Here is a 24,488-nt window from a genome sequence, read left to right as displayed (position 1 = left end):
CTGGGGAGAGGGCGAGCACAGAGCAGCTGCACCACCCCACTCCCAGGCTGGATGCAGAGACACAGCTGTGGAGAGACCCAGCCAGAGTCCAAATTGGGGGGAGAGGATCCACTGGGCTGCTATCCCTACTGGAGCCTTAGCTAGCCTTTGCTTCTTGCAAGACAACTCCCTTTAAGTGATGGGTGGGAATGTTCTTTTATTTTTCCTTTTCCCCCTGTATTTTTTTCCCAAGAAAACAGCCCTTATTAAGGAGTAAAAATTAAAGGATTTGGATTTTCTAGCTTGGATGGATTTAGATGCAAAGGCTGAGCTTGGAGCATGAGAAGATATTTGGTGGGAGTTTTTTTGGGTTTTGGTTTGTTGTTTTTCTCCTGACTTCAAAGTGGTTTGAAGCCTTAGATGCAAATCAAAGTCTCGGATGCCCCTCAGTGCACTAGACACGCTTGGCTACACTTGCAGCTGTGCAGCTTTAAACTGTTTTTCTGGAAATTAAGTCCTTTTTTGTTTTTCTTCCTTAATGAAGGGTCAAAATCTTACTTCTGCTGGCACATCAAAAGGCTTTTGGAACACATGGCACACAGCTCTCTGAATGGATTATTTATATTGCTCAGTGCAGTCAGTTTCACAACACAACTGCTTGTCTGGGAGGTTCTGCACTGGTAGGGTTGGCCTAAGTCCTGTGCTGTGCAAGGTTTTGACTGGAAATATATTAAAACAGCTTTCTTATTGGAAACTGGCTCCCTGTTTTGAGGAATACTGGTATTTTGGGAGTTTTGTTCTTGCTATGGGGCTGCACAGTGCAATTTTGCAATGGGTGAAGAGTGCAAATTTGGCCAAAGCAATGTCCTTGACCTAAACTGGACTGTGAGTGACATGACTTTAATTTTATCTCTTAGTTGAGGCTGTCTGAGAAGTTCAGAATTGGCAATAGTAGAGAAGTAAAAAGTGGGGGAAGGTTCTCCCTCTCAACCCTTGTGTAGCCAGTGCTGTTCCAGCAGCCCTGTTCCCTTCTCTGCAATGGTGCCATGCAATTATTTCCATTGCACTCCAGAGTGCTCAGCCTCATTCCTGAGCTGTCTGAGCAATGTGCAATCGCTGGGCACATCCCTGTGAATCCAAGTGCTCTGTGACGTTCTTGGAGATGAGAACAAATGCATCTTCACCGCAATAACTGCATAGAGGTCTGGGAGCTCTCTGGGACAGCATGAAGGGCTCTGAGGGTCAAGCCTGAACATATTCCCCCTCATTAGAGCGGGAAGTGTTGTGATGTCCACTTCAGAGCTGAAAAAAATTGAATTTACAGTCCATGACCTGCCTTTGCTCTTGGGGCAGCAGGAGCACAAACTGTTTTCCCATGTCCTATTCTACTGTATTTAAAGTCTGTGGTTAAACTCTCATTTCAATGTGGGAGTAGAACCCTGGGATCTGTTCTTGCCTCCTACCAAGTGTACAGAGACTAAAGAACATCAATGGCCTTTAATTTTCCACTGAAATTACCTATTCCCAACTTACTCTTAATTCATGAGTGGTTCTTTCAGCCATCTGGTACCGTGAGCCTGTCCAGCAGCATAAAACACACACAAAACTTTAGCTTCAAAGCTTGTTTTATCTTTACCAAATTAAAGCTTCACTGCAGTGTTCACTGTAAAATATTTATTGTGAAATGGATAACTGGAGCCTTCAGGAGACCTTGAGTATATTGCTCCAGGTGCTTCATTGGACTTGATCCTTGTTATCTTCAGGCCCAGAAAGAAATGTGTTTCCTTGGCTGGAGGAGGAGAAAGAGAAGCAATGATGCACCTGAATTATTAGCAGTAGGTGTGTGTTTATATATATTATATACATGTCTATATACAGAGGAGATGAGGGGAGAGCCTGAGCCAGTCCCTCCCCTTAGCAATGCACGTGGACAGCACAATGTGGGAGGGGAGGGGAGGTTTCAGTAAGGACACTATGGAAACAGATGCCAAACCCTGGGGTCTCCAGAAATCCCCTGCACTTTCCTGTCTGCTCCGTGCCAGTGAAAGGGGAGGTTGTTTGGATGTGGGCTGTGGGTGATCTTCCTACTCTCTTCTTGGGCACAGAAGTCAACTTCACAGCTGTTCTTCCTCATTTCTTTCTGGCCCACAAGCAAACTGCAGAGCATTAAACCTCTGTTATTATTCCACACTCAGGACTGTGCTGAAGGTCTTGCCTTCAGCTCTCCCTCGCAGGAGAGCTATTTCTCAAGATAGCAGTGCCCAAAGCAGTAGTTTCTTCTTTATGTTCTGTTCCAAAGTACAAGCCTTGGCATGAGTTTTGTGCTAACTGAGCTCTCTGTAAGGATCTTCCAGAGTGCAGTTAAATCTTGCTGGTTGCTTTTGGCTGTTTCCAGGCAGCACATGGTGTGAGTAAAGAAACCATGCTTGCCACCTGCTCTGCTGCCACGGTGCTTGCAGCACTAACGAGCTGATCAAGCAACTGGAAAATCACCACCCCACCCCCAGCAGCTGGAGCTCCAACAGCAACAATATGATTTAATTGTTAAATACAAAAAAAAAAAAAAGTCAAGATTAAACCTATTTCTGTAGGTCCCTGGCAACTGTTTTCTCCTAACACATGGATGTCATTTAATTCCTGGAGATGCTTCCACACCCAGCCTCCCTCTTTTTCAGTTCTGGAAAGGCAGAGTATTCATGAGCTCAGTTTGGCCTTGCCATGTAAATGTCTTTGTGGTTGTCAAGTCCCTTTTGGACAAATTCTTTGCCAAAACTCCCCTGTGGCTGATCTATAGCATTGCTCAGTGATGCCTCACTTTAAAACACACCACAGCCTTGCAGTTTTGGGCTTGGAGCACCACCTGCAGTGGGAGTGGCTGGCAGACCCTTCTGTAACCTCCTGCTGCCAAATTCCTGCTGCGCACAAATTCCTGCAGTGTAAGAAAGGAGAAGAAGCCAGGGGAAATCAGGATGAAAATTTTTTGACAATTTGGAATAAATAAAGACTTCCTCCCTAATTACAAAAGCAGCTAGAATTGTCTAGTCGAAATTCAAGAGGCTGCTTTGTAGGCTCACAAGCTGTTGAGGGTTCTGGGTTGTCATCCCTTAGGAAATTTTAATCTTTGCTGAGCAGAAGGGGTGTGATGCTCAAGGACATGGCAGGTCTGCTGGAAGCTCAGAGCAGAACTTTGCTTCTTCCTGAGGGAGTCAAGACTCAAGGAATCACTAACCCTGCAATGTTGTTTAAACTGAATTATGTTGAATTAACTGCTCCATGGAATGGGAGCCTGCAACACTTCTGTTCTGCTGAGGACCAGAGGTGCTTTCCAAGCACACAGCCTGTGCACCATGACAGCAGTAAACCCCATCAAGGTTTTCACCACTGTTGTAAGGGTTTGTAGTGATTCAAGGAACATCATGTTTAGTGGCAAATCCAGACCTCATCCCACTAACCAGGAAAGCAGTACCCTCCTGGGGCCTGTTGATTTAAGGTTTTGATTTTGTTTGATGCTAATGAGTCGCTGCAGATATATCCACCCACATCTCCTCTCTCTTTTTGTCTTTCTCTCCTTTCCCCATGGACCAAGGTTGGAGCAGGTGCTCCAAGTCACTTCTTTGCAAAGCCTTTTACCTCAACAGGCACTGTTCTGTATGATCTGCCTTTCGTGGGGTGACTCACCAGCCCCAGGGGGTATTGCACAGATCCCTGCATGGGTTTATTTTAAGGCCAGCAGCCTCTGCACTGTTCACTGGCTCGTTTTTCCCTCCCTTCCCACTGGGAGAGCATCAATCATGCCTTTAACCACATCATTTCCCCCAGCCTTCTTTTTCTTCAGGAATTTGATGAACAGTCATTTAGCGTGAAAGAGAGACAGCTGATTTCCAAGGACAAAATCCTCGGTTTCTTTGGCACCAAAAGGTAAGGAAATACTCATAAGTTGCCTAGTAAAGGCTTCAGAAGGGACCCGGTACCCCACATGCTGCTGCAATGCATTGCTGTGACCAGTCCTAAAGGCTGTTGATTGTCCCAAAGCTGGTCCCTGTGTCAAAGGGATGAGAAGCCAAATAGTCCTTGTAGCTGCCATCGATCAGTTTGTCCGCGTTGTTTTTGGCAAACCAGCAGTCAACTTCCTGCTGGCCATTGTAGATCCTCCTCTGCTTCCACACCACAGGAACCAGCCGCCCCTTCACCTTCAGGGTGTTTGTAGGGTTTGCCTTCAACACCTCCGTTTGGTTCTGCCCAACCTCCTGACCACTCGTGTTTAGGGATTCCTGAAGAAGCTTAACTTCATGGCTCAAGAACTGACCTGCAAGGCAAAAAATAAGAGTCCATGACTGGCTGATTTGTGCCTGTTTATAAATTTTTGTGGATGGTGGTTTGTTTTGGGGTTTTTTGGTAGGATGCATTTGAGGATTCTCAGCCTATGGATCTTCTCTGCAATAGCAAGATGAATCTTCTTCCTGTGATTCATTTCTAAATCCCACAAACACAGAGGTTAGAATAAAACCCTATTTATTTCTTTTTTTCATGGGTCACTAAAGAGCTTAAGAGGTTTTTTAGCTGCCTGTAGTAAGTTTGCTTCTGTGGGACATGGTTACTAGAGGTTAATAACCCACACAATACCCATTGGCAAGCAAAAAGTCCTAGGCCTGAAAATTCAAGTTCTGTTCCCTTGCCCTCTTGGTAGAAAGTTCTTTTAGGCCAAACCTAAGCATGGATTTAGAAGTTTGTCCATGAGAGTGGCCTGAGTCCAAAATCCCACTCCTAAGGGATCATCTCCTCCTTCACCTGGGTGTGTCTGAGTGGCACAGAAACTATGGCAGAAGCTTTGGAGTTCTGTACATGACCAAAAGCATCAATGCTGCTCATTGGCTGAAAGAACACAACCATCTGGTCATCAGCTGAGCCTACCTAAAGCCTAGCTCCTTCAAAAGGTAGGGGTGACTCTTCCTTCATTTCACATTGGAAAAAAAGGGGCCACAAAAAGTTCTTAGGGAAGATTTGGTTTCTGTCTCTGTACTGGGAGCATCAAGCATGTGTATTCTAATAGTAACTGTACTGAACAATCATTAAAAGAGTGGAAATGTGAAAACCAGGCACAGCTGGGATAGGGAGAGATAACTTACAGGAAAAGACAGGAGAGGAGTTGGAGATACTAGAAATAGAGAAGTTGAGAGAGGATGTGAAAGTCTCACCTGGGAACTTAATCCTCACCTGCCTTGCTCCTTCCCTCCTGTCTCTGCTCAGAAATATCCTTTTTGTTTGATTTAGAGCTCTGAACCTGAGAATCTGCTACCTACCCAGTAGCCCATGGGAGTCAGAAGAGAGGCCTTTACTGTTGGAGATGTAGAACCCCAGGTGATTCCTCTGGTATGGGGCTGGCTTCTTGTAGTGGTGGATGAGGATGACGAAGCTGATGGAGTCCCGGATGGTGACGGTGATGTTGGAGTAGGCAGAGATGGACACCTCCAGGCTCCTGCTCCTCACGACAGCACTCCGGCCACAGGACAGGACAAGCCTTTCCCCATCATCCAGGATGACTCTCTTGGGTGTGATCTCCAGGTAAGACCTCTCTGGCTTGTTGCTGAGGATGGTGATGGTGCTGAAGTAAGTCCGGTGCTTCTTGTGGCCGTTGGGTGGTGCGGGAGCTCCAATTAACTGCCCGTTCACGGTTACACCTTGCAGGAAAACAATCAGTAAATGAAAGCTGGAACCCAGGATCACAGAGCCACAGAAGAGTCTGAGCTGGAAGGGGCCCAGCAGGAACAGGTCTATTGTCTCAATGACACAAGCCTGGTGATTGAGGACATGCAGGCTCGCCACCTCGTGCTCGATTATTTCACTTTCCAGCATTCAAATGAGTATAATCAGACTGTTACGGAATTGTGACCTCATACAGAGCACATAATCTTACCCAAGCTCAGAAATACTGGCCTTCTCTGCAGGCAGGTGCCCCCAGTCCCATTAATCACAGTGTACACAGTGCCACAAAAAGAAACACTTTTGAGTATTCTAAGGTGCAGATCCCAATAGGTCAATTAAAGCCTTGATGTCCACAGTAAGATTCCCAGTCATTTTAATATTTGTTGTGACCTATTGTCCATAAGACAGTGACTCACTTCCCACAAGCCTCTGAAGACTGACACTTAAGGAGGAGGCTTGTTGCTAACCCAAGCTAAACCCAAGCCATTAGCACTGAGATTAAATGCCTCCATATTCCATTATTCCTGATGGGATCTCTCATTTCTGTCTTCAAACGTTCAAGGTTCTAGTGCTACAGAGTCTGTTTTCCTCAAGCTCATTCTGCATTTGAGCCACAAAATCATTCAAGCAGTAGCACAAACAGTCTGTGAAAGAAGTTGAAGGGAAACATTGCCTGGAGCTGTTTTTTTTTCTTTCTAAGGCACACATGAACACAGAAATATGGGGGTTAGACCACTGCCACACAGAACAGAATCCTTACAAATTTACTGTGGGGTTTTCTAAAACAAGCCTGTGAATTGTCTCTGGTTTTGACACCCCTTTCTCCCACTGTTGCCCTGAGCAGGACATAATCTGCTTATTAGCTGCCCTGCTTAGAATTCCAGATGGGATCAGACCACGCTTTGGCTCAGATTGGCTTGGATAAAGCAGATCCTGAATCATGTGGGTTTTCTCAAGACTGTCATGACTCTCTAGCCAGTTTGGTGGTTTCTTTACTAAAACAGCCATGGTGCTTGGGTACTTTGCTCTGTCCTCAATCAAACTGTACTGTGACTAAAGAGGGTAATTCCCACAGAAGAGTAATTTTGTTGAGTCCAAACCTTTTATCTGCAAGCTGTGACTTTGTAACTGGGTGAAGTTGAACCATACAAGAAACTTTTTCTAATTTCCTATCATTTTCTTGCCTGAGGCACCTTGGTGCTTGGTCTGCTGCAAGGCTTGGCCTTACACTTTGATTCTCCTCCACAAGAAACTGCTTGACTTGGCTGCTCACCAGATTCCTTGTGATCAGAGACCAGCCTGAGAATGTCCCCTGGTTCTCCATCAATATTGAAGCAGACAGAGAACTTGCTGGAGGGAAAATCAATGACGAAGTGAGGGTCTCCATCCGCTGAGAAGGCATAGAAAAACAGACAAATGTGAGAGGCTCACACAAAACTCCAGTGTCCAACAGATTGCAACAAAACTGCTGTTTAAAATGTGTTTGTCCCTGTTTTTTCTAAGTCCTCCTGGTTTGTTGTTTTTAGAGGGTCAGATGGAGTTTGCCAGGAAATGCCAAGTTTTGCTTTGTTTTTCGCAAAGATTGTTTTGTTTTTCTCACAGATGAGAATTTTCAATCACAACTCAAAACAGTCTAGATTAAAATCAGGATATTTTCTTCCCAGAATATAATTTTGTGATTTATGGGAATGATCATGTAGGTGTTTTGAACTCTTCTCCATTCTTTCTTGGCAAGCTACATCCCCACAGCACACAGAAATGTACGTTCTGACCAAGGGCTGCTGCATGGCTCCACCTCACACTGACCCCTCCTGGCCCTCAGTATCACATTCGAGCAGTCAACAGCAGCTGTTGATCCTACAGTCCTAATTTTTTCAACAATCCTTGACCTATCATCAACTATCAGACAGCTGCCATTAATAAGGCAAGCCAAAAATGCTATTTTCTTAGGTAAAATTTACCCTATCAAGAGAAATTCAAGTCAGAGTTCTTGCTCTGGACTTATTCTTCAGAGTTTAATGTATGAAAAGTTAGGTAAAGGTGCAGGACTAACAGGAAAATTATAAAATACTATAGAATTTTCTCTTTTTTCCATCTGAACAACGTTTTTACATTTCAGCATTATTATTTATAAAAGGTTTTTTTCATTATTTCTAGTACAGAGAGAATGTGTTTCTTTCTCCCCTGACCTGCAGAAGTCTCAAATATGAGGATAAATGTTGTAGATCATCTGTCTTGCTCATACTCCTTCTCATTACTGATCCTCTCTGTATTTTGGTTTTGTTTTCATTTTCCTCCCCACTCTGTAGGTCTGACAAACAGAATTTTGGCTGGTCACTTGTATGATTATACCACAGTGATATGCATCTGAGGTTTCCATAAATCAGTCACTATTATTTTGTATTATTAAAGGCATGAAAGCAGGCACTGACCTGAAGTTTTGGAGATTTTAATCCTCTGTTTATCTTGCCCTCTGCGTATACCTAGAAGTGGGGAAGGAAGGCTGTTACAATTACTTACTGAGCAGCAGAAAAAGACATATTATAAAAATGCTCCCCAAATATTATTCAGAGAGATTATGGGATAGATTTCTGCAGCCACTTTAAGTTTAATGTAGAACACCAATTTTTCTCCAGTAGTTTCTACAGAGCAGTAAATGCTTCAAGGGGGTGAGTGAGCGTCCTGAAAGGTTTGCTAAAGGTTACCCAGCCCACAATTAGCAAAACCAGTATGAAAATCTCAGCTTTACCCCTCAGTTCCCTGTTTAGGTCACCCCTGTGCCAAAGTCAGCCATGAGACATTGGCCAGAAAGAAGATTTTTTACCAGAACAAGGTTATTCTTCTCTCATACCTGATGGGGCCCTGTGACCCTGCAGGCTCTGCACCTTTTCCCCGATGCCATCAGTAGAAGGGCTGATAAATTCCTCCTGAGGTGGCTCCGAGTGGAGTCCAGCCTCTTTCATCTTCAGAACAGTGAAGGGGGTAACAAAATTGTAAGCCAGGGCCATCGACTTGGCTTTTTCCATCAATTTGTCCTTTTCCTCAATGTCATCACTCTTCAGCCGAGAGTTGAGCAATTCCTTGATGGTGAGGTAACTCCACGCCCTCTCAATGTAGTTATTGTCACCTTTGCCATCCTCCAGGCCGGGGACACCTCTGATGTCATTTCTGCTTGGCAGGTCAATAGCCACATCTGTTTTGAGCAGGATGTACTTCTTGGAATTGCTGGCAGTCACCTCCACGTGGAGTTTGTCCGAGGTGCGGTTGATGAGTTTGCCGGCTATGATAATTTCAGAGCCATTGAAGTAGTTGGGGAAGAAGTTCTGGGTGACCTGCTCCACATCATCTTCAGGGTAATCAACACGGATGTCAGAGAGAAGGGGTGTCCCAATTTCATCATAGAACCTTAAAGCAAGACATATTTTTCACTGTTAGCACTGTGTGAACACACTCTTGCACTCATACACTGACAAGGACACAGTCAGGTTATTTGAAACGGCTCCTAAGTTGTTCAGGGGCAGTTTGAGCCATCAGAAACCAAATTTAACTACCACATCCACTCTAACTTGGCCTAGAAAAACAGGGTGGGGGGGTCTCTGCCCTTAGGGCTTTTCAAAACCTGAGTGGACAAAGGAACCCTCACCTAAACTTGAAGCTCTTGTCAGAACAGGAGGCTGAATTACAGGATATCCAGAGGTCCCTGTCAACCAAAGTTATTCTCTGCCTCATTTTAGTCTTCACTGTTCCTTAGGCATCTAAACAGAGTCTCTTAAGCATGTTCAGAACCATCCCAGCATGGCCTGGCAGCCACCTCCTTTCCACTATGGGTCCAGATCTCTGCAAGGAGATATTTGTGACCATTTAAAAGTAAATTATTGGCTTCCAAGATTCACAGAAAGCACACCAGTTATTAAAAAATGAACCTCGACAAGATGCTATTACCCACAGGTTTCTTGTGGTGTTACAAATGGTATCCCAGAGCCAGAAACTGTTAAGGCCAAAATGTTAAGTCCACCAAAGCTGAAGAGATTCCAAACCAAAGCTCCTGAAGCTCTGAAAGACCCCTAGATTGGGTTGGTCAGTGTAGGACAGGCAGGAATACAGTTTCCTGAGGGGCAAGAGAGAAAGAAAATCAAGAAGGAATCTCACCATGCCCCCCATAAATGAGGACATTTCCAAGGAATGGAGGAATTCCAGCTGCTATGTACAGGCACCCTGCCACAAGAGAACTCAAGTCCTCATGGCTGATTTTCTGTTGGAGCAAGGCACGGCTTCCCTGGAACCAGGGAGGTTAACCCTTTAATGCCTTGTTAATGTGACCAACCACACTTGTGAGAGCACCTCACACTGGACAACCAAGAAAACCTTCCCAAGGCTCAAAGCTCCAGTTTACAGTACTGTGTTTTCCCTGCAGCAATGTGCTTTTGAAGGTTCCTCCCAAGCTGCTCCAAGAATACCACATTTCCCATTCAAATGCCAAACTGCTCATCTCTTGGCAAGTCATTTGAGTTTAATTTGGTAAATAAACAAAGAATTGGCCTCGGCCCTTTTTCTAGTTCAAGCTGCATTTATTTGACACATCTGGTTAAACAGACTGTCTGGAAGCTAAAGTCACACTTTCTGCTTTATTCCCTCTCCAAGGGAACCCAAAGCCTGAATTAGTTGACTTTCTTTTAGTGTGTCTGAGCACTCATTGTCTTTCATGCAGAGACCTCACCAGATTTAAAAACATGACTAAATTAAACTTGAAGACTCTCTGTAAATTAACTTCTGAGTTGTAACAAATGGTGGAGATACACAACCTGTCTTAGAGTACAATTCAAGGAAGTATCTGTATAAAAATACAACCCACTGTGCATAAAAAAAAAAAATTACATTGGCACCCATTGAGGTTTTCCCTCCAACTGAGGCTTGAATTGGCCTCCAGCAGTGATTGTGCTTTTCTGTATAAATTTGGCACCAGGTGCCAAATGGGTTTGCCATGACTGAGCTTGATAAGCAGGGAGCTGTTCATCAGAGAGAGGCATTTGAACAAGTACTGGCAGCACTGGGTTTCCACAGCCCAATCAAGCAGAACATCCTCTGTCTGCCAGGGAATGCCACTTGCTATCCAAAATACATGTCCTGAGGAGGAAATTATGTGGGTGGAGTGACATATGGATCTATAGAATTTAGTTTTGAAGGAATTCTTGTCCTGCATAACTGCCACAGAAGGCAAAGCCCTGGTGGAAAGTTGCTTTGCTCCACAGGAGTCAGGCATGAGCCAGGAGAGAGGCCAGTTCTCAATAACCTTATCTTTTTGGTTTCTGTGGTTAAAACACTAACATTTTGGAAGCAAAAGCCAAACATTTTTATTTGGAAACATTGACACATTGCTAAACATTTGGTCACACATCTTTCTGCTGCTCATTACCAGGGTCTCTCCTTGGACTACAGCTCTCTTATCACAGAGGAAGAACATAATTTCTGGTCCTACTTAAGGATGAGGATTTCAGGAAACTTGTGAGGAGTTTGGGTCACAAAAAATAATGGAAATTAATGGTCACAAACAATGAGGAAATTAATGACTATATGGTTATCCCAGAAATGATCTTCGTGTGTTTTTCCAAGTCGAATATTCTGGATCTTGGGCAAAAGGTTATCATTTTTTAAAAATAAATAAATAATTTTTTTGCCCCAAATTGTAGTCTTCATTCCTGATCCCCTCCATGCTGTTTATGTTGTTGATTCGATGTATGCAATGCATTGTCTCCTCCTATCATCTCCCTGTGAGGAGTTGGGACTCAGCTGTGCTCCCCAGATCTCCAGGTTTAAATGTCCAAAACAATGATCTGAATTAGGGAAACAAGTGCTTTGTTCTGAGGGGCTGGGAGCTCCTGTACATCTCAGGGAGTCTGCTAAGAAAAAGGAAATTTTCGGGTAGCCATTCAGAGCATCAGATCATACTCCGCCTCTCCCAACCAGAGCTGAGCCTCAGGGAAACTCCAATTTCTTGCCATGTGTCATTAAGGATTTTCCATCCCAAAATGCTTTCCCAGAGAACCCAAAGAACAGCAAAAGCAGAACAAACCCCTTGAGGTGGCTGGCTGCATCCTCATCCTCCTGGAAAAGCCTCGTCATGCCACAGTTCTCCAGCGCCATCCTCTCCAGCAGCTTGTGGTCCACGTCATTGCCAATGCCAATGGTGAAGAGGCAGAATTTATCCCGGATGGCATCCTTGGTGTTGCTGAGGATTTTGGAGGACTGTGTTTCCCCAACAGTCGGCCTCCCATCCGTGAGGAAGATGATCAGGGACACGCTCCTGGCGTCGATGTCGTTCTGAGCAATGTAGTCATTCAGCAGCTTTGCCCCGGTCTGCAGAGCCCCGTTGATATTAGTCCCTGGGAAGGTACCAGAATGATTAGAGGTCATTTCTCCTTCTAAGAGTGGTGTGAATAACTTCCCTGAGCTCCCTTCAGTGAGGTGACAGCTTCTCTGGACATCAGGATGTCCCTTTTCTCCACATGAAGTTGCTCTAGCCCTTGAATTCAGTTCAGCTCTGTTACTCAGTAAAAGTTTGGCACAGTTGTTTATGGTCTTATGAATTGAATTATGAATTTCATTTTGTCATGTGAAATTGCCGTTGAATGTTTCAATGTACAATAATCAGTCTGGTAAACAGTCATACTATGTCTGGCTGGTACAAGCAAAAATTGTTAAACTTAATTACGGGACTCTCCTAGATGATATCTGAACTAGGAAATGTTCTGCTCATTTTTTTTCTGAAGGGCACAACACTTGTCAGGAAAAAAGTCTTCAAACTGGCAAACAACTGGATGGGCTCCTTCTTCACACCCCAGGGGATACAAAGTTTAAAGGGAAGAGCTTGGTTAGCTGAGGAGTGCGTTTGCACAAAACAACTGGCTAAAGAAGAATGAAACTGCCTGAAGTGGGGTGGGAGGGAGAAAACAAAGTAAATGAGGGAACAGATGTACATTAGAATAGGCATGAAAAGGCTCAAACCCACTGTGTGTTAAAAAAAAAAAAAGAAAAAACAGGAAAATTAGTACAAGTATTCCCTTTCTGTATTTCTGGTCAAAGCACAGAGGTATTGGCTGTGGGACCTTTGCAAGATCAGCACATCAGGGTTAAAAACAGCTCTTAGAAAACAAAGCAGGTGAAATGGGTTAAGAGCCATACACAGCTGACTCCTGGGGGTCTGGAAAGGGAATTCTAGGAAGGTTATCAACAGGATGTGATAGAAAGTCAGTGCATACAGCACAAACCTAGAAACTCAGTGTGCACAGCTCCGGTGACTGCAGCAAGACAAGGAACAGGAAAGCAGCAAAGACTTCTGAGAAGTCCTCAAAATCGTGACTCTGTCTTCTGCAAAATGGTTCTCAACCAAAAAAACCTGCACCCAAATATTCTATCTCCAGGCAGATCCAAAATTTCAGAAAAACCTTTTTCCCCAAAACCAGAAGAAGACCATGTCATGTAGCATTACACTCATTTGTATCATAGAACTACCAAGCACTAAAAACTGCCTTTTACCACATGCTCAGGTATTTAGCAGCAGGATTCTTCTCCCATTTTTTGGTGTGCAAGTACAACACATGGTGTAACCACACCATGTTATTTGTGTGTGTTTATGTTCAGTGGAAGATACTCAAGGAATAGCATCTTTATGGGGAAAACACAGAGTTATCCAAACCTGGAAAAAACCTGAAGTACCTGTGGTGGAGAATCACTGCACCTTCCTATTGAACCAAAGTCAGTAATTGCCATTTACTTTTATTCTCTGGCAGGTTCATGGGCAAACCCAGCTGGTTCCTGCACAGCTCTCTTGGCACTTCAGGAGTAAAAGGCTTTGTTCTCTTGAGTTTAGTCCCACTATTGGTAATTGTTTAACTGGGCAGGTCCCTTCACCACTTCCTAAGCAATTCCTCTCACAACACAAAGAGCACAGCCAACCATCCTGTTTGCTGTGTTTTTCCATCAGAGGGTTTCCTCTGCTAGGAGTGGTCACTGCTCAGGGCAGCCATGGGAAGGCCCTCCCTGACCTTCAACCAGCTGTGACTACTTCCACGGGGAAGGGTTTGAATAGGTCATTTTGCAGCTCTCTGGGCAGCTGCTGGAATATGTTTGATTGCAAATGTCACAGGAGATTTGTAGTTGGAGATTTTTTATACTACTGTCCATAGCCACACAGGAGACCTATGAATCAAATTAAAACTCACACCTGCATTCTGCCACTGTTTTGGGGTCTTCTCTGTCCACTTTGCTCCAGGCAACAAGGCACAAGTAAAAAGGGCTGAGAAATTCTTAAAATATAATTTTGGCTGCTCCTTGGCAGAGACAAGAGGACAGTACTAGGTGAGAAACTCCTGCAGAATGCAATCCCTCATCCCACAGCATGTGCTTCATCCCTGGGGTTTCCAGCCCAGACAAAATCATGAGCCTGCTTTCACAGAGCCTTTCAGAAACTACACAATACTGGCACTGTGTGTCCTTTGCCAGGGTATGTTTTCATCTGTGTCCTCAAGAAATAACCTTGGAAGCTTTCCCATTCTGAGGATGTCACCAGATAAGCAGATAAGAGAATGGAATCAAAATTGGTTTAATAAGTGTAGGGAATCACAGATTAATTTTTGTTGGAAGGAACATTTAAAGGCCATCTTGTCCAAACTCCCTGCAATGGGCAGGGTCTGAGGAAACCTTCCCACCATGTATGTTAATAAAGAACATATAACCCTGAGTGGAGGTGAAGGGACCCCCTTGTCCCATGACCTAAATCCCAATGCCTTTTTATTCCATATGCTCCAGGACCACATTCACTACTCTCTGTTCTGTTGTAGTTAATTGGATAACACAGTTAATGCCATCTGTATCTCTGATCATACCTCCAGTGGGTGACATGTTATGGATGTACTTTTTGGCATCCCTGATGTTATTTGGAGTAACTGGCACCAGCCGGTCCTGCTGCCAGACCTTGATCCGGTTGGAAAAGCCAATGATATTGAAGTGGTCTTCAGGCCTTAGGTCCTGCAGAATTGTGAAGAGAGCTTCTTTGGTCTAGAAAGAGAAAAGACAGCAGCTATTGGTTTCTCTGGGTCTGGGTTTAAGGCACTTGAGACAGCAGTTCATGTTCAGACTCAGGTGTTTATTATTTCTTATCAGTAAAACAGTCTCACTACTGTGAGTTTGGCAGCTTTTCATTAGAAGGCACAAAATGGCCAACAATCTCCTGTTACAAGGTCTGTTAAGACTAAACTATCCAATTAAGAACTGACACCTAGATTATTTTCCCTTTTAACCCAATCACAATGTGGACTTTTCTGCCCAATTACAAAATGCCACCCAAACCCATGAAGAAGGAGGAAGAAGAAGAATGAAGAAGGAACCCAGGACAACACCCTGTGCCCTCCATCTTGCTTCCATCCACAACACACTAAAAATCCCAAAACTTAAATTTCTCACCAAATGATGCACCTACACTACTCTCTAGAATCTATTTCACACTTTTGTGGATTCTAATCTATCTTGAAGTCTAGGAAGCTTTCTGCATGAATGAGGGTCACAGTCAGTGCTCCCCTGGGGGTCAGGGCACCCCAGAACAGACAGGCAAATAATCCTGGTGCCCTGGGTTTCCACAAGCAGCAGACACAGCTGTCAGTGTTTTAGTGGGTGGGAATTTAATTTTAAGATGTTTACTGATCTTTTAGATATTTATACACTGCCACTTTGGCTGATGAAGAAAATTGGGATGTCCTTTCCTGTCTCAAGGCCCGATCTCTGTGATGGTAGGGGCAGGGCAAATATGAGATGAAAAACAGCTCTTGCCCAAAAGATCTTATGAGGCACATCTAGACCTAAATAAGCTTAAAAATCAGGCACCACAATTAGGATAAAAGCTCCCAGTGACTGGGAGAGTCATGTTCTGAATTAAGGGATAGTGAATAATAATGACTAATAACAAACTCTTAGAGTTTGTCTAACACCCTCTAGACTGGCAGTAAGCTGCAAGTGGCATATATTTAAAACAGGTTACTTATAAGTTAAAAAAACAGTAAACATGTCAAAGGATGCACATTCTCTGTTCATAATTAGGATACTATTTGCTACATGTACACCCTAATGAATAGTTTCAGCCATTAATAAATGTTTAGGTTAATATATTCAATTAACTAGATATAAAAAGAAGTCCTGACTAGTCATTGCAGATTCTACCTGCCAGTCAGTTTTGTCCCAGGCATATTATTTTTTATTAATATCCCAACTGTTCATCATCCTATCTAAACACAGGCAACAGAGTGAGGAAAGCTGGTCACAAGATGAGTTCTTAGCAAAGGAGGTTAACGATCCTGGGCTCTGGGGAAGCCAGACCACTGAGGAAAAGGAAATAGGAAGACTGTAGAGCTGTCCAGCTCCCCTCAGTGGATTTAGCAGCCATGCAGCTGTGTTCACATGGAGACAGACTTCAGCTGAGTAAGACACAGAAAAGTTGCCCAAAAGCAGCTTCTGTCCATGCAAAAATACCCTATATTTGGATGCAAAACACATGGGAGGAATATGAAGCAATATCTAGGCAGAGGAATCAGCAGATTCTCAGCTCAGCCCCTTCTTGGCCACCATTAAGCCTTCAAATTCCAAGGAAAGCTATGCAAGAAATAATATTGTAGGCTCACTAGCATTTAAAGGTTCCTCTCATGCCTGTCAGGAAAATACGTGAAGGGCTTGTCCAGAAGAAATGCAGAAGTAATCAGCAGTGCTGGAAACCACATAAGCCTAGGCCTGATGTTGCTATGTAAAGACATTTTGGAAAAGAGCTCAAAGGACTGATCAAGCTGTGTCATCAATATCCCCCTGGATCCTGCATGGCAGATGATGATGCAATGATGCAAACAAATCTAATCCTCACAGCTGCTGCCTTGGCTCCCAGTCCACCTGAAATTAAGGGGAATATTTCTCATAGCTGTAAACATTCTGGAGCCAGGTCTGGAGACTCTCCCTGCCTGTTTCTGTCTTCTGTACAAATCATTTTGCTCTGCAGGGATCTCAGGCTTAATCCCTCCACTTGCTTAGCTGGAACATTCCTCCACGTCCCATCACCATTTCACAGACAAGAATATTAAAGCAAATGCTGGTGGAAGAGATTCTTTCAAAGAGAAAGGGAGATTCCCATCAGGTTCACATCATGATGTGCACCAAACAAGCCTTCTCAAAGGTGAATTCCTGCCCCAAACATGGAGGCTGCCTCCAGTCTAACAGTCCAGAAAATAGAAAAGTTGGGTGAAATAATCAGCTATTTGAAAAAGAAGGGAAAGCTTTATTCTCTCTCATCTGCTCTTTTACAACACCATTTGTATTTTAAAAATGCTTCAGATAATGCATGACATTACCCTTCAGAGACACTCTTCATCAACATCCCATTTTACAGAGAGGAAAACCAGGCTACTTTCGTAATTATGCCAAGGTCAGAAAGTGGGAGGTTCCCAAAACCTGGGGTTCCCAGCTCTCAGTTCAGCCAGTCAAACCATCCCACACGTGCACACTCAGCAATCACATAGTGGAGAAAAGGACTCGGATTTATTCCACAATAACAAGGTTGACCCGAGTATTTTTCCCTCAAAAAATGAATCAAAGTAAGCAGAAAGTGAAAATGGAGAACCTTCTATCCTGTGTCTGAGCAGGCCTCCGTGCCAAGCTCTGCTGAAGGAAATTTAGGCAGGGTGTTAAAGCAAGGAGCAAAGAGACCACAACTCCCTACATACACATCCTCCCTCTACCCCCACAAAGGAAAGGAACAGAGGTTCCTAGAGGCAATGATTTCAAGAAAAACTCCCCAAATCTCATTATCTATATTACAGCTCTGATCATAATTAACATTGCTTGACCTCTCCCATTACAAAACCCCTATCTTCATTTTTTTTGCCAATTCAGTGAAACTGCACTTTTCTCAGAGGGATTTATTGGGCCCAAATAAGCTCTGCTGTTTCTGAGAACAAGGCAAGAGGAGAAATAATCTTGCTTTGGCCTACTTGCAGAGAGGCTGCAACTCACTTCCCTTGTGCTCACAAATTCCTTTTGACATACTTGCCTGTGTTCAGCCAAAAGAAAAGGAAAGGAAAAAGTAAAACAACACAGAGAAGAAGTTGCTTGGTGTACACAGCATCCAAGCTAGAGCTGCAGAGAGGATTAGGAGGGAACTGAAACACACATTCCCAGGAAACCCAGCACTTCCCCACACCCTCATACAGGTGCCAAATGTGGGGCTGGGACCATCACTCTCTCCCCTTCTTTCATTTCCTTTTTGCTTTTTGTCTCATTTTCGTCACTCCACGGAATTTGAGTCAATTTTTCCCAGGAAAAAACTTCTGCCATATTTTAATGGATATGCACTGACAGCCTGGATTCTGGCATCTGTATCCTGTGCTTGCCTCTGCAACTTAAATGAAAACCCTTTGAATTTATGTGACATGCACACAAGCATATGTACAAGTGTGCGTGTGTGCACATGGGTTTGCTCCAAAGCAAACAGAGTGAGGGAGGACATATGGTTCATTCTCCATCCAAACGATGCAGCTTTTACTCCATCCTCAGCAAAAAAAAAAAAAAAAAAAAAAAGGGTGGGATTCAGCCTTGCCAACTCAGTCATCAGAAAGCTGGGCATCACATCTAATCCTGCTCGAGGCAGGGGAAGCCACCTGCAGGGAATAATCCAACCCATCTGTTTTGGACAGGTTTTAGGATGTGCTGAGTCACTGTCTGGAAGTGCCTGTCTTTAGGCGTTGCCTTCAAGCGGAGAAGGTGGGACTCACCTCAAGAACTAATCCTGCCCCATCCTGAGCATTCTGATTCTTGCTGGAGCCAAAAGGAGCTGAACTGTCTCTCCACCTCTCCCAGAGTGCTCTGAATCCCGTCTCCTCCTATTTCCATCTCTCTTCCCAGCTCCTAAGGACTCCCAGGTGTGTCCTAACGACCACACTGCTCATGGGATGGAACAACACACTTTGATACCTACCAGCCTTCCTCACCCTCTAATGGTTTATGAGAAAGATGTGGCTTCCCTCAGAGTGCTGGATATGATTCAGCAGCTGGCAGGCAAAAACAGCTTTTAATAAGGAGAATATCTTGGTAAAAGTGCACTGCTTGAAACCCTGAAGGACTCAGCCGTGACCAAGTGCAGTTGGTGCCCAGCCCTCTCCTCCCATCTCCACCAGAGCCCAGGCAGGGCTTTGCAAAGCTCTTCTGGCTGCAGCTTCAGCTGGGATACAGCAGCAGGTTTCTGCTTCTGTCCTTGCAAGGCCACAGCTGGACCTTCTCCTGGCTCCAAGGAGCCAAGGGCTGTGGCTGCCATGGGATTCCCAAACTGCTCTGCTGCCAGTGGGGTCCCTGCAGTTCCACTCCCACCTGGCCCCACTGAGTCATTCCACTGAAACTCCTGCCAAAGAGGCAGAAAATTCACCATTTCTACCCTGCTGAGGGCCAGGTCATTCCTCCATGGCTGTGCACATGACACTGGTTCATTTTGGAGATAAGCTGGACCCACTTACACAGAGGAAAATGAGTTTAAGGGTCTGTAAGGTGAAATACTTTTCCCAACATGTTTGCCTGGGGAGATGCAAGGATTAAAGCAGAGGATGGCAGGAAGTAACAATACAGAACAGCTGAATAAAAATAATTTTTTACCATTTGGGAATGGTTTGTATGCGTCAGAGTCAGGTTTTAAATGAGTGTTTAAAAGAGGATAACTTGATGGGGGGAGATTCCTCCGTTTCCCTCAAATTAGCATGGACAAAATTCAGGTGAGAGGTGGAGACTGAATTGCCACTGCATTTGAGATGAGGAATTGTGCTGGTGAATGAGCTGCCAACACAGCTGGAACGTTGGGACTGAACCAGCCACTTCCAGGGCTGTGAAATGTCACCCCCAAACCTGGAGCAGTACAACCCTGGTCTACAGCTGGGGACAGGTGATGTGACCATGGCTGCCAGGGAGTGACCACAGTTTATGTCTGTGCTTTGTGAATGAGGAGAGAGGAGAGAAGAGGAGCTCACACAGCCTAAATGATTGATGTGCAAACAGTGTCTGCTCAAGCCTACAAGGCCAGAGACAAGCCAGCTCCCAGCCACCACTCTGACCTTCCTTGTCACCTCTGCACACCTGGCCATGCAACACAGCTGCTGCCTGTCTGGTTCTTGCTTGCTGCAGGCCCTGCATCGCAGCCAAGATGATTCAGAGCTGCATCAGCCCCAGCACCAGCAGGAAGAGCACAACTCCCTCAGCTACACTCGAGTTTGGCTGTGATTTGTCACCCTTGTACCCAGCCCTTGGAGTTAGCTCTGACAGACCTCATCTTGCTTACTGGTGGAGCAAAGCATGGGATGATACTCTTATGGGAAAGCTGAAAGCCTTCAGCCTTTTTTTGGGTCAAAGATCTGCCTCAGAGACATCTGGGATGATGTCAGACGATCTGGGCACCTTTTAGGAGGAATCTGACATTTCTTTCACAGTCTCTTGTTTGTCTGGGGAGCAGGGTGAGGGTGAGGCCTGGCTACCCTGAGAGCTGTGCAGCTCACAAGAACACAATTCGTGGTTGTTAGGAGCTGTGGCACTGCCAGACATTGGCCCTGCTGGGCAGCAAGGGGAGAATTCAAGCACCTCATTAAAATGCATATCCCAAGCCCACGTATTCACACTTTCCATTGCCTTAGGAGCACTTCTAAGTGTTTCATCCAGCCACCCTCGCAACAGCTGCGCAGCAGGACTTCATCACCAGTGACACAGCCTCTCCCAGCTCAGCCAGCACCAAGAGCAGGGAACTGCTTGGGCTTGGGATCAGCCAGTCCAAGAGCACTGCTAGCAGGGAGGAAAGCATTCCCAACCACTGCCTTTGGAAAACCCACTGGCAGGAGGAGATGCACAAGAATAGCCTGCAGAGAGCAGACCTGGGGCCATCTGTGTCCATGTACTAAAAGATCTCACAACTAGAAGGCAAAATTTAAGCACTGTTTGTCCTTCTAGATCCCTTGGGAGAAAGCAAATTTGACAAGAAAGGAGCTAAGGCACAAGATGTAAGCTCAGAAGAAATTAGGAAGCCATAGCTCTGTCCAGGAATGTGTCTGAGAGTGCAGCAGGGCAGGGAAGGGCTCAGAAATGAGATCTCCTACAGCAAAAAGGAGAAAAGTACAAGTGAATATATTGTTTGGCAAAAGATTGCAAGGAAATACAGGGAGAAAAACCAAAAGAGCTCCTTCTTCCCCTGCAATATCCTGTGCTTTTGTTCTTCTCTTTCCCTTTCCAAACATGCAGAGGCAGCTGATACAAAGGTCCAGAGCTGGGTTTTTCAAACAGCAACAGCCAAAGCTCATCAATGTCCCCATGGTCTGTCAGACTAATTAGTACTGTGACTTAAGGAAAGCCTAGCATCAAAGTCACACCTGAAATGGTGCAAACATGGCCAGACAAATGCTGCCCAAACCCTGGTTTGGTTTGGGTCCAGAGGCAAGGGGAATGCAGTGGGAGCACCACTGCCACACTACAGGGAGCAGCTGAGACAGAGAGAGCAAAGGTTTGGGCAGTGCTGTTCCTGCTGAGGTTGGAAGCCGCATCATGTGAGTTTTGCTTTCCTCTGTGTCCCAGTGTCCTTTCTGCTCACATAATGCTGGTCATATGTCACCTGCCAGCAACAGGGACTTCTGTACCAAAACCAGGGGTCAACCCCGAAGTGAACCCTTGGATTATTTTACCTTCCTGCATCCCACTCTCAGAGAGGACAATTGTCCCTTTCTGCCCCCACAGGGAATGTCCTGCAGCTGAGGAACTGCAACTGCCCCTCTCCCTGTCAATGTATCTTTGTGCTTTCTTCCTGGCAGACAAGAACGGCGTAACCAGGGAAAACTCCTTCGCAATTCTGGACAAGAAGCATTTTGTTCACTACTGACACAGGCCTGTGATGGGAGGGAGTTTGAATATGGAGTTCTGGACAATAAAGGTCTGTCTTCAGTCCATGGTCCAGTCTCCTCCTCCTGAGCATCCCAGATCCTTTGCTGGTCACTTGAACATTGCTGACTCCCTATATGGCCTTAAAAAAAAGTTGCTTTGTTGTTTCCCAGGCTGAAAAACAACTATCCTTTAGAAGAAATGTTTGTTCCTATTGCCTTTTCTGACAAAGGTTTTCCACTTAACATTGAGTAAAATACTTAGCTCCACATCCATCTAGGGCACTTAAGCACTGAATTTTTGCCCAGTAGATGATAAAACTGTCTTCAAGGATGCAATCAGCTGGGGTAACTCACTTGTCTAGTAAGCATGGTGAGGATAAATACATGAAAAACTAATCTGATGATCAAAAGCTGATCTGATATCTCAGGAACTGGAGTTCCATGGGTCCAGATGCTCAGTCTTTGCAATCTCATAGCAGCACTGAGGATGTGAATAAATGCCAGCGTGAAGATTTAAGGAGGCAAGTTCTAATCAGCATCAAGCACTTGAAGCCCTTATCCTAGTGCAGAATGGATTACAGTTGGAGCAGTGAACAATTCTGTACAGTAAATAAGGCAAAGGGAAAAGCTTAAGGGCTGTCCCACAGTGCTACACTGAAATAACCCCACTGGAAACAACGGGGCTGCATGGGCACACAGCCAGACTGACACAGCAATGTCTGAAGGCCACATTCTTCCCTTGTGCTTAGCTCATTTTAAGTAGAATCAGATCCCATAACATGCCCATCAGACAGTCAAACCCCCAGCCTGCCAGCATGACGAAACATTTCCATGAAGATAGCAGCAAAAAGGTCAGCACCAAGGGAAAAATGCCCCATGCCCTCCATGCAGAGCTTGACATCTCTCCCTCTGCCCATCCTCAGAAGATGGAGTTCATCCCATGGCACAGAAACTGTTCCAATAATTGAGTACTGTCATTTTCTGTCACAAATTCAGCCCCAACACAATGCTGGGAAGAGCTGACATACCCAAAAGCTGCCCACAACACATCCCCTCAATTTCAGCAATCAACTGCTGCGTTACAGAGCGGGAATTGAGCTGAGACACAGCACAGCATGCTCTTCATACTGATTACAGCCATCCTTCATCACACAGCTACTCTCACAGAGTGGGTGTCCCAGCAGCCAAAAGCCTGACAGGTCTGGAGCTTTCTAGCCCCTACTTAGAACATCCCATCCATGGGTGTGACCTGCTAGGAGAGATGCACCGCTCCTCCCTTGGGACTTCCCCATTTTCATTCCTTTTTACAGAACATGCAGTAGGGACTTTACAAAGGGTGCTAGTGATAGGACAAGAGGGAGTGGCTTTAAACTACAAGAGGAGAGAGTTAGGTTAGGTATTGGGAAAAAATTCCCTGTGAGGGTGGTGAGGCCCTGGCACAGGTTGTCCAGAGAAGCTGTGGCTGCCCCATCCCTGGAAGTGTCCAAAGCCAGGTTGGATGGGGCTTGGAGCAACCCAGGATAGTGGAAGGTGTCCCTGCCCATGGCAGGGGTTTGGGACTGGATGCTTTTAAGTCCTTTCCAATCCACACCATTCTGTGATTCTCTTATCTCCGGTGAGTGAAGGATGGTGGCAATGGTTTGTTGGTTGAAGCAAAGACCCAGAACTTTTGCTCAGGGTTAGCATTAAGCAATGCAAGAGCACTAAATAGTTCCTTAAAAAAGCAAATTTGCCAGTTTTCCAACCTAAGAGTGTGCCACAGGCCCCTCACAGGTCTCCAACACCTGCCCCCATCGAATTTTCACCATTTCCAAACCTCCTCAGCATCTCCAGCTGCAGGATCCCCACTCCCTCATGTACATTTCTGCCTCTAGCTCTTCCCCTGCTCATTTCCATCCTAAGCCACTGCCTCAGGCAGGAGAAGAAGCCAATTCTTCACCCAAAACTCTGCAGAGAAGAGAGCAGATGTTTTGCAGATTACGTCACTGCATCAGGGGTAACTATGCAAGCAAAAGCTCTCTCCTCATGACACAGCATCATATCCCTCATTCCTAAGGGACCTCAGATTACATCATGTGGATCTCAGAGCTGCCTGTGAGCACTGTTTGATGACAGCAATACAACCTCAAAGAGCTCACTCCAACAGGATTCCACAAGAGGTGCCACAAGCACTTCTGAGCTTCAGCTGCTCTCCACAGCCAGAAACAAATGGTCCCAACTGAGTAACTCTGGGACACACCCTGATTTAGGGTGAAGGGGTATTTGCTTGGAAACAGCAGCGTTGCTACAAACAATGCTAATCTAATAACTTCAGTCTGGACAAGGGTCTGGTGTCTTTTAGGCTTGGGGGATCTTTGTACAGCCATGATCCAGACATGGGTTTGCCAGCTAAAGAGACAAGACTCTGCAAAGAGACAAGCACAGGCAAGGAAAATAACCTACCTAAATTCACATAACAGATCCATGATGAAAACACATATAGAAGCCAGATCTGGCTTCCAGGTGTTGCTCCAGCAGCTGGAAAAAAAACCCCTCAATTCCAGCTTGGAAAGGACTACTAAAGAAAGATCTTTCACTTCACTGACTTTTATGCATTTGCCAGAGCCTCGAGGATACCAAGAGGCTTTAATGGCTCTGCCCAGCCCCAGCTGGGGCCTCCACCCACTCTCCTGCCCATTTAAGCCCCAGCCTGGGCCCTCATCCCAGTCTCAGACCAAAAGCTGTACTGTCTGTAGCTCTGCTACATAAACCTCAATGACCCCAATCCATAGAACGACTTCCCAGCTTCATTTAGCCACTTCCATTTCACTGCAGCTTTGTCTGGTGGTCACTGGGCTGTGTCTGCACATCAGCAGCACCTGTTTCCAGTTCATCCTTTGA

The 24,488-nt window shown here is 45.2% G+C and overlaps 1 protein-coding gene across 1 annotated transcript in view; it reads right to left on the bottom strand.

The window, feature by feature from the left end:
- Positions 1 to 1,638: 1,638 nt before the first annotated feature.
- The window catches only part of ITIH5 (inter-alpha-trypsin inhibitor heavy chain 5), a 46,036-nt gene continuing 23,186 nt past the window's right edge, over positions 1,639 to 24,488 (bottom strand). The window contains exons 8-14 of the mRNA XM_041413433.1: positions 14,565 to 14,736; positions 11,753 to 12,062; positions 8,534 to 9,087; positions 8,115 to 8,165; positions 6,956 to 7,072; positions 5,280 to 5,657; positions 1,639 to 4,285 (exon numbers count right to left, since the gene is read on the bottom strand). Coding sequence (XP_041269367.1) covers positions 3,987 to 4,285; positions 5,280 to 5,657; positions 6,956 to 7,072; positions 8,115 to 8,165; positions 8,534 to 9,087; positions 11,753 to 12,062; positions 14,565 to 14,736 — 1,881 coding nt within the window. The 3' untranslated portion in view covers positions 1,639 to 3,986. The remainder of the gene's footprint in view (positions 4,286 to 5,279; positions 5,658 to 6,955; positions 7,073 to 8,114; positions 8,166 to 8,533; positions 9,088 to 11,752; positions 12,063 to 14,564; positions 14,737 to 24,488) is intronic.

The sequence above is a fragment of the Onychostruthus taczanowskii genome, unplaced genomic scaffold, assembly GCF_017590055.1.
Source record: "Onychostruthus taczanowskii isolate IOZ18803 unplaced genomic scaffold, ASM1759005v1 scaffold41, whole genome shotgun sequence".
NCBI classification, from domain to species: Eukaryota; Metazoa; Chordata; class Aves; order Passeriformes; family Passeridae; genus Onychostruthus; species Onychostruthus taczanowskii.
The sequence above is the reverse complement of the archived record's forward strand: the minus strand, read 5'-3'. Positions and strand labels throughout refer to the sequence as shown.